At 42.0% G+C, this 17,105-nt stretch overlaps 1 protein-coding gene across 6 annotated transcripts in view; it reads right to left on the bottom strand.

Annotated features, from left to right (window-relative positions):
* Positions 1-17,105, bottom strand: part of LOC147147387 (rho guanine nucleotide exchange factor 28-like) — a 46,728-nt gene that overhangs the window by 26,996 nt on the left and 2,627 nt on the right. For 5 of the 6 annotated variants that reach the window (XM_086031248.1, XM_086031243.1, XM_086031245.1 and 2 more), the window contains exons 3-10: positions 14,390-14,531; positions 12,165-12,274; positions 11,378-11,564; positions 8,862-9,045; positions 7,608-7,809; positions 7,357-7,432; positions 6,880-6,926; positions 5,599-5,665 (exon numbers count right to left, since the gene is read on the bottom strand). In XM_086031248.1, the coding sequence (XP_085887374.1) occupies positions 5,599-5,665; positions 6,880-6,926; positions 7,357-7,432; positions 7,608-7,809; positions 8,862-9,045; positions 11,378-11,564; positions 12,165-12,274; positions 14,390-14,531 (1,015 nt within the window). Of the gene's footprint in view, positions 1-1,795; positions 2,012-5,598; positions 5,666-6,879; positions 6,927-7,356; positions 7,433-7,607; positions 7,810-8,861; positions 9,046-11,377; positions 11,565-12,164; positions 12,275-14,389; positions 14,532-17,105 lie in introns of those variants that run through there. The other variant, XM_086031247.1, reaches the window with a different exon arrangement.

Below are 17,105 nucleotides of genomic sequence, written 5' to 3'. Positions count from 1 at the left end.
ATTTATTTGTCTTTATATCTTTTTTCTATGTTTAAACATTTTCTTGTTTTGTACCAAAAAATAAATGATCGTTTGAATAATCGTGATTTCAATTATTACCAAAATAACCGTGATTAATATTTTTTTCAATCGAGCAGCCGCAGGTCAATGTATTTTAAAGGAGGGATTGGTAACAAATGCTTGCAATGTGTTGTGTTAACAGTGAAGACAATTTCAACGAAACGCGTCACGTCTTCACACATGATCTACCTTCGCGGGCCACAGAAAATGATGTGGGGGGCCAGATCTGGCCCCCGGGCCTTGATTTTGACACCTGTGGTCTATGGCATTTCACTTTAAGTGTTAGCAATAAGCTAGCGGACTTCAAGGCCAAGTTATGTGCTTGTTCTGTACTTTGTTTCCATAAAATAATCGATATGCTATTCGGCAGCCTGTCTGTGGTTGTACTCTTTGACTAGAGTGTAAGTCACTAAACATTTTTTAAATTTCATCTGGAATCTCTTTTCGCACACCGCCTGCTGTTATTTTATGACTTTAAATGTGTCTTTTCTCTCTCCAAAAGTTTGCATGGCTGTTGTGTTGTAGTTCCAGTGATGTCATGACAGTGTCTGAGTGGATCATTCCCTTCACGCATTCAATGCCTCCAGATGATCAGGCATGAAAACAAACAATGATAGTCGAATTTCTCCGAGTCACAACCTGAACAGTTTTGTGGCCTAAAATCTTCGCAACACTATTGCCGACCCATTGTGATTGGCTTATCTGCAGTGTTTGGTCGAATGATAATGGAACCATCCCCTGCTAGTTAATTCAGGCAATTGAATATTGATAAATACGGTTATTGAGGATTGTGTTTTGTCTCAGGACTAACTCAGTGTGTGTGGATTGTCTGAATTTTTCATCACAAATTGTGTTCCACAGCTGAATTTGTTCACTGTCCAAAGTCTGGATGCCGCACGTCCACTTCAAATTCAAGCAAGCCAATCATTTTGGCCAAGTCTTTATATGGTCAATTTGATAGTGGAGTTAATCGTGATTTTTGGCTTTGCAATACAAGCGTGCTGGCTTTATTAAATTTGCCAGTGTCAATCTCAATTAAGAGGAAATAACCGGGATTGCGTTGCTGAGGTTTACGGTCAAAGACGACTGGAGTGAAGCCACGACACAGACACGGCAGTAACCCGAGCTTCTGCTGTGTCTGTCAGCGCCGTCTTTCTGGGGAAAACACAACGCTTTTGCACACAAGCAACAGTGTTCCGGCGCAATTTTGACGAGTTCATGAGGTCACTCAAGCTCCTTAGGTGAGTCAACCAACCTATGCACTAAGTAGGGGTACACATTGCATAATGAGCGGTTGTCACATAGGCTACTTTGTGAACGTCGGGGAGGTCAACAGTCACATGGACCTGCAGGACTCCACAATGAGACAACAATGTGCGGCCAAGATGTGGAAAGTCTCAAAGCAGTCAATCAGCCTCGTGAGGCCATCTGACATTCCGCAACACACTGTCAGATATCAGGTTACATCAGCCGCAAACAAACAGAAATCACGCTGTGACGGACTGCGTTGCGCTAACTGCTCGTGAAGACGTTTGCGCCATGATTCATTGCTCCAAAATCATCCTTGCCCATTATCCAACCGCCCTATAAAGCACTTCTAAATGTTACACCTGCCCCAACACATTACGATGTGAAAATGTCCGTTTTTCACAACGATGCAGATGACACCAAAAGTAAAAAAAAGTATGACACAACAATAGATTTCCACAGTCATAAGGCACAACGCTCTTGTTACCTTTTTTGCCAGAGCTCTTACGCATCCTCATCCTCGGAAAAGAGGGCCACGAGTAGTTGAAAGGAGAATCTGAGTCAGAATCCATCATGTGCTGTCTTCCAACTCCAGCTCAAGATTTGTAAAAAGCAGCCTCAGTTTACATCCCCGCGGTAGAAGACACTGTGGACTAGCTGCAGCTCCTTTTTCCAGAGCCCCACTCTAGACACTCTGACACTTTAGGAGTGAGCCAGCATGTTCCCCCAGTCTCCCCCAACATCCCCTCCCCCTAAAGCCCTCCCCTTCCCCCTTTAAAACTCTGAACTGTCCAACTCAGAGTCTACCGCTGTCCTCATCGTCAACTTTTCTTTTTCTTCCAGACTTTCCTAACTCTTATTCAGCTCTACCGATCTCTGCGTCTTTTCACTCGATTGCCACACACGGTTTGGAAGGAGCGTGAAGGTGAATCCATGCTGGTAGTGGCCCGGCGGTGGGGGGGTGGGTTGGTCCGGGGGGGGGGGTCAGTGACGGGCCGGAAAGAGTGACTGAAGGAGGGAGGGAGACGGAGAGAAAGTCAAACATAGGAGTGACTTCAGAACCTACAGAGAAGACAAACACGAGTGCAGACAGCCGAGTGGAGGTGACTCTCAGGCACTGGACAAATCATTAACCCCGCGAGTTCATGATTGTCTCGGAGATACGCCGGGATGGAACGCTCGCCAGAAAAGTGCGCCGGACACCTGGCATCTGAAGCTAGTCCTTGCCGACCACTCCAGTCTCTAAAAAAAAAACCCATCATTAGTATGCATTCATATCTAACGCACTATGTTTGTTTACACAAGGGAATCATACTTGACTTTATACATTTGCATCTTTTTTTTAATTTTATAATTAATTGTATATATTTAGTTTGGTTCAAAAGGAACTTACTTACATTTCTTTGTCTTTACATTTTTTACGTTTAAACATTTTCTTGTTTTGTACCCAAAACTAAATGATCGTTTGAATAATCGTAATTTCAATTATTACCAAAATAATCGTGATTTTTTTTTTTTTCCCCCCCCATAATCGAGCAGCTCTACTCAAAAGCAAAGCATGTCAAACCCACACTTGGCCTTGTGAGGATGGAGAAAGGCGCTTGGAGGCTGCCAGGTCAGCAGACTCACCATGGAGACAAGAGTGAGAGCTGGGGCTATTTTCTTCTTCACTCTCCATGTCCTTTTCCACCCCCTTTTTTTCAACTGTTGCCAACTTACAATTCCCCGGCTTACAGCAACGAGAGCCCAAGTAGGCTCAAGTAGAAGACCGCTTGTCATTAGTGGGATCACAAGAGCAATAAAAAGCACCTAACATGCCTAACATGCTGAGAATGCATCGAAACGTTGCACTGTGTAGGAATGCTCAGTTATGAAAAAAAATATATGAATCACGGTTATTTGGGTAAAAATTGAAATGAAAATGATTCAAACGACCCTTTATTTTTTGGTACAAAACAAGAAAATATTTAAACGTAAAAAAATATAAAGACAAATGCATTTCTTTGAAACACTATGATTACGTAAGTTACTTTTGGACCAAACAAAATGTATCAACTCATTCACTGCCATTGACGTATTTATTTGTCTTTTCACAGTCCAGCCATTTAATCACAGGAATTTATTTACATTTTTTTCAAATTTTTTCAACCATAAAAGAGGGTCTTAAAATGTCTGGCAGTCAATGAGTTTCAAAAAAAAAAAAAAAAGCTGCAAATGTATAAATTCAAGTATGATTTCCTTGTGTAAACAAACTGCTTTGGATGCAAATGCACATTAATAATCGTTTTCTACAATTATGCCAATTTTGTAATCGTGGAATGTAACAATCCAAATTGCAATTGAATTTCGATGACTAGCACAGCCCTTGCACTGTAATCGCGAAAGCAGTTCCGAGGGCGGGATGCGTCACAGTAACGCAGTGTGAAAGTGTGAAGGTGCATGCGCGGGGTTTGGCACTGTACTGGCGCACATTAATGCTGGCTTTGTGGCCTCTGTGTGAGGTTTAATCCTTCTTTTCCGCTCTCCAATTAGATCCCTCAGCTGGGGTCGGGGACTCTTGTTAGCATTTTTGGCATTGCGCTCATCATCTGTTGTCGCCCTGCCAAGCTATCCGTGTCATAAATTCTCTGCTCTGGCTCTCGATTCCACTGACGCGCACCATTCTCGCGCCGCTCCGCACTCTCCTCTCCCCGGGGATCTCGACAAGCTGCTGGAAACCGCTTTCGGGAAAGCCTTGGCAACCCCCATTCAGCCACAATCGGCCCCTTTTTCGTACCCTTCTACCCCTTGCCCCATTCGGAGCACACTAGCCCTGCATTCTCCCTCCTGAACACATATGCAGCACACACACACATGCGTGCACAAGCACGACTTCTTTCTTCAGATAGATTGAGCAGAGCCCTCGAGGATGAAGTGTCATTTGCTGGTTGTTTACTGGGCTCCCATTAAAATGCTGACTTAGTGCGGAGGGAATTGGGGGAATGGGTGAATGAGTCTGTTTGTGTGTGTAAGTATTTGGGGGATAGTGTGTGCGTGCATGCATGTGTGTCTTTTGGGTTGGGTATTTGAATCCGGGGGGCAATGGAAGGGCAAAGATGGCGGTAGAAGGAGGAATGGAAAACAAGGGAATACTTTTTTTTTTTTTTTTTTTGGTATCATTTGGTAACCAGTATGCTCACATGAACAACATTCATTTGCCAGTTGCACATTTAATTTGGGTCCATTCATTTGAGCAGGTATAGATTTGAGAAGAAGTGGAGGGGGGGGAGAATATGACAGCCACGCTCCAAATTCCTCATTCCTTTGCTGTCATTGCTGAAGCTATGACGGCAGAGATTCCGTCTGACTATTTGATGGCACCTTAGTTCAAGTCAAGAGTCCATATAGCGTGAGATAGAAAGAAAGCACTCTGCTGGGAAAAAAAAAGAAAAAGGAAGACACTTGCAGAAAACAAGATAAGAAATTAAAAGCTTATAAGCAATGACACAAAAGTGGTTTACTGCTTGTGCAGGATGTCATGATAGAGCTTTTTGTTTCTTTATTAAAAAAAAAAAAAAAAAAAAATTCAATGGATCAGTTGAGGTCACAGGCGGCTATAGGTTCAAAGACGGCGCGGGGAAAAAAAAAAAGTGAATATCCTCAACCCGCAGACACACACAGATGCGGGGAGCAAAATGGCGAAAGCATAAAGCATGGAAAACAACACCAGCCACAGGAAGTTGAAATTGCAGACGTCCAGTGCCAACTGTTGTAAAGCCCGAAGCCTCAGCTTGTAACCGCCACATTCTTACGCTCAGGCATCATCCTGCGCACCAGCAAATCAAGCCAATCATTAACCCACAGGATGTTCCCCCACTCGAGCCTTATTTATCCCTCGTGTCCAACGGGAGATCCGAAGGAAGCCACCTTCAGCCACATCATTACAATTCATTTGTCATCCAAAACGTGCTGGCAGGAGGAGCACGACTCCGGGTTGGTTACAGGAGCGCTCTCTGCACGCTATTTTATAAAAATCCCTTCCATGTGTCCTGACTGCGGTGAACAGAGAGTGACAAGCATCCAAAAACTCTAAAACAGGCCGGGGGGGGGGGGGGGGGGGGGGGCTGAAATTTGTCAAACGTTTCCTACCGTTGAGCTCATGTAATGATTGGAAGCTACTTGGACACCTAAAGCAACAATAGCCGCATTCATATCCACACCTGAAGCACCACAAGCTTGAAAAAAAAAAGTATTTATACAGAGATTCATTCTGAAATGGCACTTTAATGACGTGCATAGTGGGCCTCTTACCAGAGTCAGACTGCTCGTCCTCTTGGTCCTCCGGATTGAGGCAAAACATGAGCAGCTCCTCGTAGTCCTGTCCAGAGAAAACGTTTTTGACCGAGCGGCAGGCACATTTCCGCAGCGAGACTTTTCCGTCGGGTTACAAGCATTCCACTAAAACTTAAAAAAACAAGTCTGGCTAAGTACAAAAACACAAGTGTTTGGCAGCGGCTCGGGTGTGCGACGGCGAGAGAGAGATCAATTAGGTAACCATCTGTAGGGTATACAGAAACATGAAACATGCTCACAAAGTGGGCCATTCAAGCCAACTGTGCCAGGTGGCGCCTCCAACACCTTAACAATGAGCCGAAAACAATGTGGAGCATTGAGGGGCACCGGGGGCGGCTGTTGCAGATCTTCGCACAGGTTGAGCAGAGAAGACATGGCATTTCTGACATTTTCAATACAATATGTACAACAGAGTCCCAGCAACGGATCGGTTTCCACAGAAACAAATAAATACTAGTGCTGTCAAGCGATTACATTTTTTTAAACTAGTTAATCGCAAAATTTTTCATAATTGATCGCGATTAATCGTATTTTTCAGCGACAATTTTTTACAAAGCTTGGAACCGATATTTACTTGAGTAAAATCTTGGAATTATATTATAATATTTCGATTCAAAGACTGCTCTAATAGCGGTCTTTGATCCTTGAATACGATTCTTTTCCTGTAAAATACAACAGTTGAACGATACACCAAAGACGTACAACTAATTTGATATTTGAATTTGGCTGTGCAAAGTGTGCAAAAGCCATCAAGCAACTTTTTAAAGTAAAACTACGTAAAAGCCTGTCTTTGCCACAGTGACTCTCCTCTAAGTTTGGCTGCGCAGTGAGCAGAGGTCAGCTGCTACAGGAAGTAAATAAATCTGAGTTAAATTGTTTTGGTACGTTATGAAATTCAAATTAATCTCCAAAGTTAATGCTTTATCTTCGACAGCCCTAATAAATACATATCAAAAATACAACTCAGTATTAAGATGAGAAGAGAATTTTTGGGTTCGGTCTCTCTGCGTGATCTGCCTCCAAATGGCCGGTGGTTGGAGACCGCCGATGTAGAACACAAGTCGAATGTTTTTACTGTTGTCAGGGACAAGTAATTCCCATCCTTTCAAAACATGAAACTGATGAAACATGATACTGGAAAATAAATCATTATCAGCTCATGTTTTGATGGAAAAGAGTTTCCATACTTCCGTTTTTTTGTTCCGTGTGCGATTCTAATGAGGTAATAATTGTACTCACATTATCGTCTGCAGCGGAATTATCTGCACTTTTATCAGGAAAGGGTCCTGCAACAAGCAAAAGCCTGCATTATACTCAGCGGAAGTACATTGGTCTCTAATAATGCATCACACAATATTACATAATGTTGATCCATATTGCAGTAAGCACTTGAGTGGAGATATTTATTTCATTGGGGGTTATCTTGCAATGAGTGCAAGTGCTATTTATGGTGCTATCATGTGATCACAGCGAACCTGAAAGTTCTCAAACACGTAGCGATTACCAATGAATTAGGTCACATGGAACACTTTTCACTAGTCACATTTTCCTCCTAAAACAGTCCCCGTTTTCATTTTGCAGTACCTCACATTCCCACATGAGGTCAGGCAATTCACAACAACGGCAGAGAAAAAAAGTGGCTCCAGTTTGCCACATGAAGAACAGTTAAGTCTCTGAAATCCCAGTCATCTTACAGATATGAATTGGTTAGAATACCATTTTCTGCAGGATCATCCACTAATTGTTCTTTGCCGAAAATGGTCTCTGTCCGTTCTCTTCTTAGCGCTTTAATCTGAGAGAAAAAAGGTACACCTTTAATATCTTAAGATGCACAATTATACTCTAAAATGACTCACGACTGAATAGCTTGATATTTGCAATATTTCCTACATCTACTAAAGTGTGCTTTTTCAGTTTTCAATGCCACTCTCAAGGCATTACAAGGGGGAAAAAAAACCCACACTGACCTCTCTGAGGAAGCCCTCATCTCTAAGTCTGTTTCTGAGCAGCTGAATATCAGCATGCCGGCTCTCCTCCGAGCTCCACTTGAGATTTTGTCGGACGGTCAGTGTCAGATTGCCCGTGTCGTGACAGTATCTCAGCAAACGGGAGCGGTCTGCCCATACCTGAGATAGTCCTGCGGGAGGTGTGGCTAGAGGGTTGGGTGGGCTGACACAAAATGAAAGCGTTGAAAAATTCATACCAAACAATGACTTCGACAATTTAATATGAATTTAGTTGAAGGCATGAGTAGAGTAATTGTGCGACCTAGTGGGGATGTTTCTAATTACATTCTGTTAAGCCTGTCTTAAACCCATGACCAAAAAAAATGTCATAAATTAATCCATATTGAAGAAGGCGATAACATTTCTGACCCATGTTGCTGTTTTACTTGTGGTGCATTGCATTTCATATAAAAGTACATTTAAAAAAAAGTCCTAGGGCCATGTCTGATATTTCTGGTACTCACTATAGGGGCCTGATTTACTTCAAGGGAATAAATGCGCAATGTTAATGTGTGTTATGTACAGGTGCTGTACAGGTGTGGTTCAACATTTAAATAAACAGATTTGATGGTTTAGTTTAGTCACAGACTTTCCCCCTGCAAAAATGGAATAGAACATAACAGTGAAATTCAACTTGCATGGCCGGAAGCTGCCTCCGATCTTAGATTTGCCCGTGGAAAGTATCACATGAAAAAAATCCTGTCTCTGGTCCCATTTTATAAAAAAAGAACAAAATAGCAAAAAAGAAGGGATTGGACAGATTCTGAGACAAAACAATGGTGAACGAATATGTTGACTTAAGAGGCGGAGTAAGCTCAGGCAGTTGGGAGCCGAAAAAAAAAAAAAAAAACATTCAAGGACGGCACAAAACTGCTGAGCAAGAAATCAACATTAAGCGCAAGAACTCATTTTGTGCATTTTTTCCGCTTAAAATGCTACTCTTATTGATGTACTATGTTTGTTCTGCATATCATTCCAAATCCGCAAAAAAAATATTAGGCTTACTCCTGTTGTAGTATAAGGCAGTATAAGACCTGGTGTAAGAGCTAACTAAGCCATGTCTGCGATCTAGTGGTGAACGGTGATATTACAACTCAAACCACAGTTGATGCAGATTTCCAGGTCGCCACCCATCAATTTGCATAGAGTGTGCCCGCGTACCACTAGTGCAACTGTGAACTTTGCCACTTGTTGGAATGCAATTTTAAATCTTACCGCGTGAGGAGCTCCAGCAGTTCTCTGTTGCCTGATGAGTGTGCCAGCTGCAGCGGCGTGACTCCCTCCTTGTTTGGAAGATTGATAGCCATCAGACCTCCGGGCTGACAAAGAAGCAGCTCGGCCAGTCGACACAGACCCCATCGCACAGCCAGGTGGAGCAGAGACTCGTTGGGGCTGCGATCTGCGACATGGAGACATTAACATTCGATTGTAGCAAGCAATCAGGTGCGTGATAAAGAGATTAAACTGTAAATGATATATCAGCGGCAAGATTTCAATCACCAATGCGGCACGTAACGGTGATCTCCTCCTTAATTAGCCTACTTGTCACTGATTGATTTGTTTTATGGCCCAGCACTGAATCACTCCGGCCCACTGACCCACTTTAAGGCAGCGAGAGACGTTTCAAAAAGCGGAACCAGCAGCCCAACAAGATCTGTAACTCACGCTGTTTTCATGATGATAACCCCTTATAAGTGTACACACTGCACTGTACACACTGCACTGCTATCGCTGCGTACGTCAGCCACGAAAATCAAACAGACCATACTATTAGTTGACACTTTTGAGTGATCTTGAACCGGACAGCTTTATATTATGATGCGTTACCCCCGTTACGATACAACTTGAACAAGAGTATTAAAAACAACAAAAAGGGAGACTGATATACTGTGTTGTATAGATTTGTTTGAAAAAATAAAAAAAAGGCAATTCATAACAATTCTATTTTAGGTATTAACAAATAATTTTCGTTGACTCTTACGCAATATTCAAATTTATTGAGATGGAGTACAGTATTTGGGATTTTCATCAGTTGTAACCTACAATCATCAAAATGAGGACAATTAAAATCATAAAAAAATGTTTTGCTCTGTCTGTAGTGGATCTACAGCATGTAATCAAAAAAATCAAACTACAGAAATAAATGAGCTTTTCCAAGATACTTCAATGAGATTCACCTGCAGTCCACTGCACCAATGCCCACCGTAACCTTGGTTATGAGTAATAAAATAAAACAACTACCTTTTGATGGCGTTAAAAAGGCTGAGCAGATGTATGAATAATATATTATACAGGTGCACCCAATAAAGAGTCCAATGAGCATAAATCTACAGAATAAAACGGCGTAAAAGTGCTACTGGTCTAGCAGCCAGTAATGAAATCTGGCCCAAAACATACACTGTGTGAATGCATAAATTAAAAAGCCTTCTACTCTCACATCATTCAAACATTGGAGTGTGTAAATTTCACAAGGTAAATGGATTGGACAGATGTGTTCTTAGGGTGGGCAAGTCAATATTAGCATAGCTCTTTCAGGCGCGTTTAATGGTCGAACAGCATAAGTCAAGCGCTTCAAGGTTGACAAGTACGAGCCCTTTTGAATCGGATTGACTGCAGACATTCAGAGGGAGACACTGCAATGAAACAGGCCGCCATAATAACATTAGCCTGAAATCTAGTTTGTCGTGTATGTTCTGTAGGTGGGTGTAAGCCGCAATTGAGTTCATATGAACAGACGGTGGCATCTAGCAAACGCCGTGGTCAGTCGCACAAGCCACACGCAAATGGATGGAGCTCCGCCTCAGGCAATGTCCAGATGGAACGGCTCTATTAACCACATTAGAGGCTACCTAATTAGCTGTGATGAATTCGACAGAAGCACACATGTGAGCATGATCACTTCCGATTTCGGTCCGGCAAGCAGGCACTGGAAAATGCTAATGATGGTGGACAAAGTGTATGGGAGTGGTGGAGGGGAACGGAGTTGAAGAGTTCACCTTTGCAAGCACATTCTTGCAAAGGAAGCTTCGAGATGCATTTATTAGCACATACGGTGGATACCAAAAAAAAGTCTACACACCCCAGGTTTTTGTGATTTCATCTCAAAATTTTTACTCCCGTTAACAGTGACCTGCATAGGAAAAAAAAAGAATCTGTTAAAGGCCCAAAAAATGTTTCACTGCTCTTTTGGTGAGTTGTGTTTGCGGCAAACTTTTGGAATTACGACCAAAAAGTGCAACCTTGGTTTCATCGGACCGTAACATTTGGAACATGCGTTTGGGAGATTTCGAAGTGTGTTTTTACCAAACGTAGGCAGGCTTGGATGTGTTTTGCTTGTAACCTAAAGCCACCCTAACCCAGTGCCCAGACATATGAATGAAGAAGACGGGAGATTGTTGTCACATGTACTACACAACCAGTCGGCAGAAATTTCTGCTACTCCTTCAATGTTGCTGTGGGCATCTTGGCAGACTCTCTGACCATCATTGCATAATTTATATCACAAAAACCTGGCATTTGAAAAAAGCGTGTGTAGACTTCTCTAACACTATATACTGTATATATGACAGTAACCTCACTGGACAGTTACATTTGTAACACTGAATCTGATAAGAATCAAAACAGCATACCAAACATGTTTTTAACAGCAAATGCAGAGTTTGAAAATGAAATTCGAATTTCATCTGACCGCTTGATGTAGAAGAGGATACTGTATTGAGTCCAGCTCTTACCATCTGTACCGGGACTCCCCAGAACGTTCCAATTTGGAGGAATATCCAGGTTAGCCATGGCGAGGGCTACACGTCGATCCATAGCCCAGCGGGAGTTCTGCTGGCCCAGGTTGAAGAGGCTGCTCAGCTCTTTGTGATCCAGGGAGCTCAGACAATGTCCGTGGGTGACCAGGTGCTCTGCCAGGTCCTGAGAATGATTATTATTACCAATTCTTTTTAACCCATAACCTGATATGAATCACTCCTTATATACATTTTAGTATGTTTCCTTAAAGTGGAAATCAACCCAAACATATTTTTTTCAAGAATATGCTCTCAGCAGGCCCACTAGTTGAAACACGGCATTCTAATTAATATTGCGTTTGTGGAATATGAGTTAAGCAGCCCCCCGCCCCCTCTCCTTTTTAGCCCTTTTTAGATTTGTGTTTATTTGTCCATTTGTGTGTCAGTTACCAGGCTACTTCCTGGTTCATGGAAAATGGCAAACAGATGGGAGGTGCTATTATGGACAGTTTCATTGGCACCATCGTGACTGATAAAAATAAAAACAAGACATTGCTGTTTCAGCAATATTATCCATCACAAATAATTTTGTTCCTCCCCATCACGTGCTCCAGCTTGCTACATTTTGTTGAAATTGGTTGTGCATTTTTGGGGGTAACCTGCTAACTGTATGTGTCTTTATTTACGGGTTTATATTGTCAAAATAAACGCTGTGAAAACAGTTTATTATATAACAACACTAGTGGTGGCCAAAGACTTTTACACACTGCTGTAGGTTTCATACCTGTGCATCGTCTTGGACATATTCCAGCATTGCACCACCCACCCATGTGAGAGGTGTGGTTTCGGAGCTCAGGTAAGCCTGCACAGAGACCACCTCAGCGAGGTTATGTCCTAAAAAAAAAAAAAAAATTCAAAACCCAGACATTATATCCGCTAGCCACTTTTCTCTGTATGTCATTGGGAGGTAACAAGTGACACCAACAATTTGGTAAACAAATATAATCATTCAAAGCAATTACAGTAACGAAGCTTGGATGTCCCTTAAAGTTGAAATCAACCCAAACACATTTTTTTCAAGAATATGTTCCCAGCAGGCCCATTAGTTGAAACACGGCATTGTGATTAATATTGCGTTTGTGGAATATGAGTTAAGCAGCAAAATCGACCCCTTTTTAGCCATCTCAGGGCACGGCCATTTTGTCACTTCTGTCAACTGAAAATGACATCACTGCTCAGCCAAAACAGGTCAGCTGTGATTGGTCGTTAGCTGAGCCCTGAGCAACTGTGATTTTCATTTTCAGTCCACAGGAATGACAAAATAGCCGCCCCAGGAGATGCCTAAAAACGGGTGGATTAACTCTTACTTCACAAACGTAATATTTATCTGAATGCCTTCTTTCAACTAGTGGGCTTGCTTGAAAAAAATATGTTTGGGTTGACTTCCTCTTTAAACATTTCATCAAAGCATCTTTACTGACTGATAATGGCTACTGTGCTTGCATATTTCCTTCTGGCATAGTGTGATAATGATGATTTATTTTCTCAACAAAGGCAGGAACCCTCGGTGTTCAGTCACTTTGGTGCATTCACTGAGCGGCTTTCGTTGCAGGCCTGTGCGACCGCTTGCCGTCTTTGTCAAACTGTTGTGGGGCTTGGTAATGTTGACATATTGTTTGTGGAGCTGTTTCCCTCCTGAGAGGAAGCTGATAAGATTTTGTGCATTTCCAGACGTCAAATCACAGATTTTGCGTGTGTGTGTCCACTTAAGTATATGATTGGAATGGTGATATACAGTTCATGGCTATATCACAGACAGGATAGAAAACAGCAATTTTCCGGAGCAGGAGTTCCATATTTAAAGATGTGATTGGGGGGAGTTCTTCAAGTACGACAAACATGCACAGTGGAACCTCCAAAGTCCATTCCCCAAAAGGTGTACAATTTAGAGAAAAATATGTCAAGTCACGCGGCACGGTGGTCGACTGGTTAGCACGTCCGCCTCACAGTTCAGAGGTCGTGGGTTCGATCCCGGCTCCGGCCACCCTGTGTGGAGTTTGCATGTTCTCCCCGTGCCTGCGTGGGTTTCCTCCGGGTACTCCGGTTTCCTCCCACATTCCAAAAACATGCATGGTAAGTTGATTGGACTCTCTAAATTGCCCCTAGGTGTGATTGTGAGTGCGGATGTTTGTCTCTGTGTGCCCTGCGATTGGCTGGCAACCAATTCAGGGTGTCCCCCGCCTACTGCCCAAAGACAGCTGGGATAGGCTCCAGCACGCCCCGCGACCCTTGTGAGGATAAGCGGTATGGATAATGAATGAATGAATGAATGTCAAGTCACGAAAAACACGTGTGACAGCATATGAGTTATTAGCAAATTTTGTGTGACTTAAGACTAATGGGCATGTAAAGAAGTATCTAACAGACAAAGAGGAAAAGTGTACACTATTGATGGAAATGGAGGTCTTATAAAAAAAAATTAAAAAAACATTAACATAGCTGATATTTATGTAATGTAAATACTAGCATGAAGGTGAAGCTGGCTAATGACGAGCATGTGCCTATGTGTGACTCTATTTTCTTAACTGAAATCAACTAATAAATGTGCCAAGGGTGTCATAGATAAGAAGATGCTAAGCCAGGAGGAAAGGTCACAGCGACACAACGGCCAAGCTCAAGTCACCTATCTAATCATATGTGGCAAACAGGCCTGATCTAACAGCCTCTACAGTTAAGAAAAGTTTTATGATGCTCTCAGCTTTGCTTACACCCCAGCTAAAATATTATTTTCTAATTGAAATGTAAACAAACTGCAACAGTGCCAACTGCGTGTCTTAGACCAAACTGTCACAGTTTTTATGTTGGCCGGCTTTTGTGTTGCCGGCAACTGATGAATTCACTTTATTTCCTCACAGTTTTAAAATTAGATCAACCTTGAAGACAATCGGCGTTACAAAACGAGCTGTGTTGGACTTTGAGGTTCCGAGGCACAATCGTACATAAACATACCAGGCACTATGAAGCAGAGCATAACATCGCTCTGAGCCCTGGTGACATGGACCAGTGTGGATCCTTCCAGTACAATGAAGACTTCGGCATCTTCCAGCATGGAATCCAGCCCCTCCAATAATGCAAACACTTTGGCCTGGCCCTGAATAAAAACAGTTGAACGACAGCATTAACTAGAAGCATTTATATGCGTAAAATATAGGTTCATTTTAAAACTAGGATTTTATTTTCATTCTAGTGTAGATTTGTAAATATTTGAGTAGTACACTAAATCTGTCAGCAGATTTTCTCTTGAGGGTGCAATAAAAGTTCCCCTCAATAAAAACAGGAATGCCTTTTTAGTGTCTGCCGCAAAGACCTGCACTGATCCCAACAGGCCAGAACGCTTTGGATCCCTGATCTGAGAAAAAAGAATGTGAATTAGAGCAGAACCATAGAGCATATTCATAGACTGATCGGAGCCTAAAATTGTCAGTTGTTCATGTAACAATTTGTCACTCTCATTAGACTGTAAATCCGCAATTAGGAGGCCTGAGTTAGGGGTAATCAACCCAAACATATTTTTTTCAAGAATATGTTCCCAGCAGGCCCACTAGTTGAAACACGGCATTCTGATTAATATTGCTTTTGTGGAGTATGAGATAAGCAGCGCAATCCACCCCTTTTTAGCCATCTCAGGGGGCAGCCATTTTGTCACGTGCTGTCGACTGAAAATGACATCACAACTGCACAGGGCTCAAGTAACGACCAATCACGGCTCAGCTTCAGAAAACAGGTCAGTCGTAATTGGTCGTTACCTGAGCCATGAACAACTGTGATGTCATTTTCAGTGGACAGAAGTGACAAAATGGCCGTCTCCGGAGATGGCTAAAAACGGGTGGATTAACTCTTATTCCACAAACGCAATATTTATCAGAATGCCTTGTTTCAACTAGTGGGCTTGCATAGAACGTATTTCTGAAAAAAATATATTTTTTTCCACTTTAAATGTGAGCCGTTGTTTAACTGCAGGCAATTTAAGTATACCACAATAAAACAAGTAAAATTGCCAAAAAAGCAAAAGTAGGGACTTAATTATTAAAATGAGAATTGGCAAAGGTTGCAATATGTAAACGATTCACATAATAATTGTGAAAAATCAAACCTTTGTTGGTGTATCCGCTGAATGTGTGAAATTACGCCACGCTGTACAATGGATCCCTACATCCCTACATGTTTGAGCTGTAAAAATAGATCCGCTAAAACCTCCAAGTGGCTAAAATACTTCCTGCTGGGTCATAGTGGTGCTTTCCACATGCACCAAATTGAGCGGCGCTAGCCACCAGCTACCTCGCGAGCTAACAGGCATGAGCCTAATAAGAATGAGTAACTCACAAATGTGCCAAATAACCATATGAACGAAGGCAGTCTTAATATAATGGTGGAGAGGGGACTTATGTCAATCAAAAAGCAAAACACACTTCATCAAGTTCAGCCTTTAGGTGATTTGCTGATGTCATGATAATGTTTGATTTTTATTGTCATTCTTCTTGAAAATTGTTGCTCAAATCCAAGGTATACATCTACTGGATATTTTAGTCACCTTTCAGTGTGTCCCGTCAGCGGCCGCCATAGCAAGTCACTGACATAACCCACCCATTTATTTATTTATTTATTTTAATCTGGGTTTATTAATAATTCATTTTAAAAGAGGCATTTTCCATCCGAGAATTTTGTCTACATAAAATTACAGTGAAACGATAAAAATAAAAGGCATGAAATACATTACAGAGATGTTTACAAGCACAGTGTGAGATAATGGACACTAATGGGAAAATTCTCTTGCGTTGGACTGCAGCTCACCAGTTGTGCTCTGAGGAATAAATCTATTGCAAAAGACATCAAGCTGTGGCATCAATAGAGTGTGAATTATTCTGGGAAACATGTCAAGTGAATGAGGTAGCAGAAAATGAAACAGGCATGGCAAAAGCACCAGCTATAAGGATGACCTTGAAAGACGGCGTGCATGGAATGTGAGCGTTTGTGTGGCAAGAGAGATTGGGATTCACAAAGTGTTTCCAGTTGTCTCCTATTCTCATATTTATATTATTCCATGCTTCGGGTTAGGGTTGAGAAAAAAAGAGATGAGATGACAGATGAGGCAAATTCTTCTGCAGGGAAATGGGGGCACATTTTTTCACATGAAAACACATAGTGCCTGGGTAGGTTTCCCTTACCCATGTAATATTGATCCAACATGATTAATTTGCTCATTCGCTTCTTTGTATGAATTGAAACACCTTTGCACAAATGGAATAGCCAGCAATGTCAATTTGGGTGATCCATCTATCGTTTCAATGAGACACTTGAGTCTTCAACGAACCTAACGTGGATGTTTTGAAAAGGCGGGAGGAAGTCAGAATAGGCGGGTGAAACTAACCCAAGCACAGGGAGAAGATACAAACTCCAGACAGGAAGGTTTGTGGCCATAAGACCGCAAACTCACTATGTTGCCCGTAATTTGTGCAAATGTAAGACAATCAAGAAAATACACCACATCAAATTATCATCCAATTCTGAGCGTGTGTTTTGCATGAATAACATGCAAGATGTTGTAAATCTTGCGAGACTTCAGTTCAACCGACATGTGAGCAGAGTCACATTGAAAGGGGCGATCAAGTCAAACAATATCGCATTTGTAGAATATGGATTAAGCAGCAAAATTCACACGTTTTTA

This window comes from Filicampus tigris, chromosome 5 (assembly GCF_054856515.1).
Source record: "Filicampus tigris isolate MCC_2025a chromosome 5, RoL_Ftig_1.0, whole genome shotgun sequence".
Taxonomy (NCBI): domain Eukaryota; kingdom Metazoa; phylum Chordata; class Actinopteri; order Syngnathiformes; family Syngnathidae; genus Filicampus; species Filicampus tigris.
This window is presented reverse-complemented; position numbering and strand designations above follow the sequence as displayed.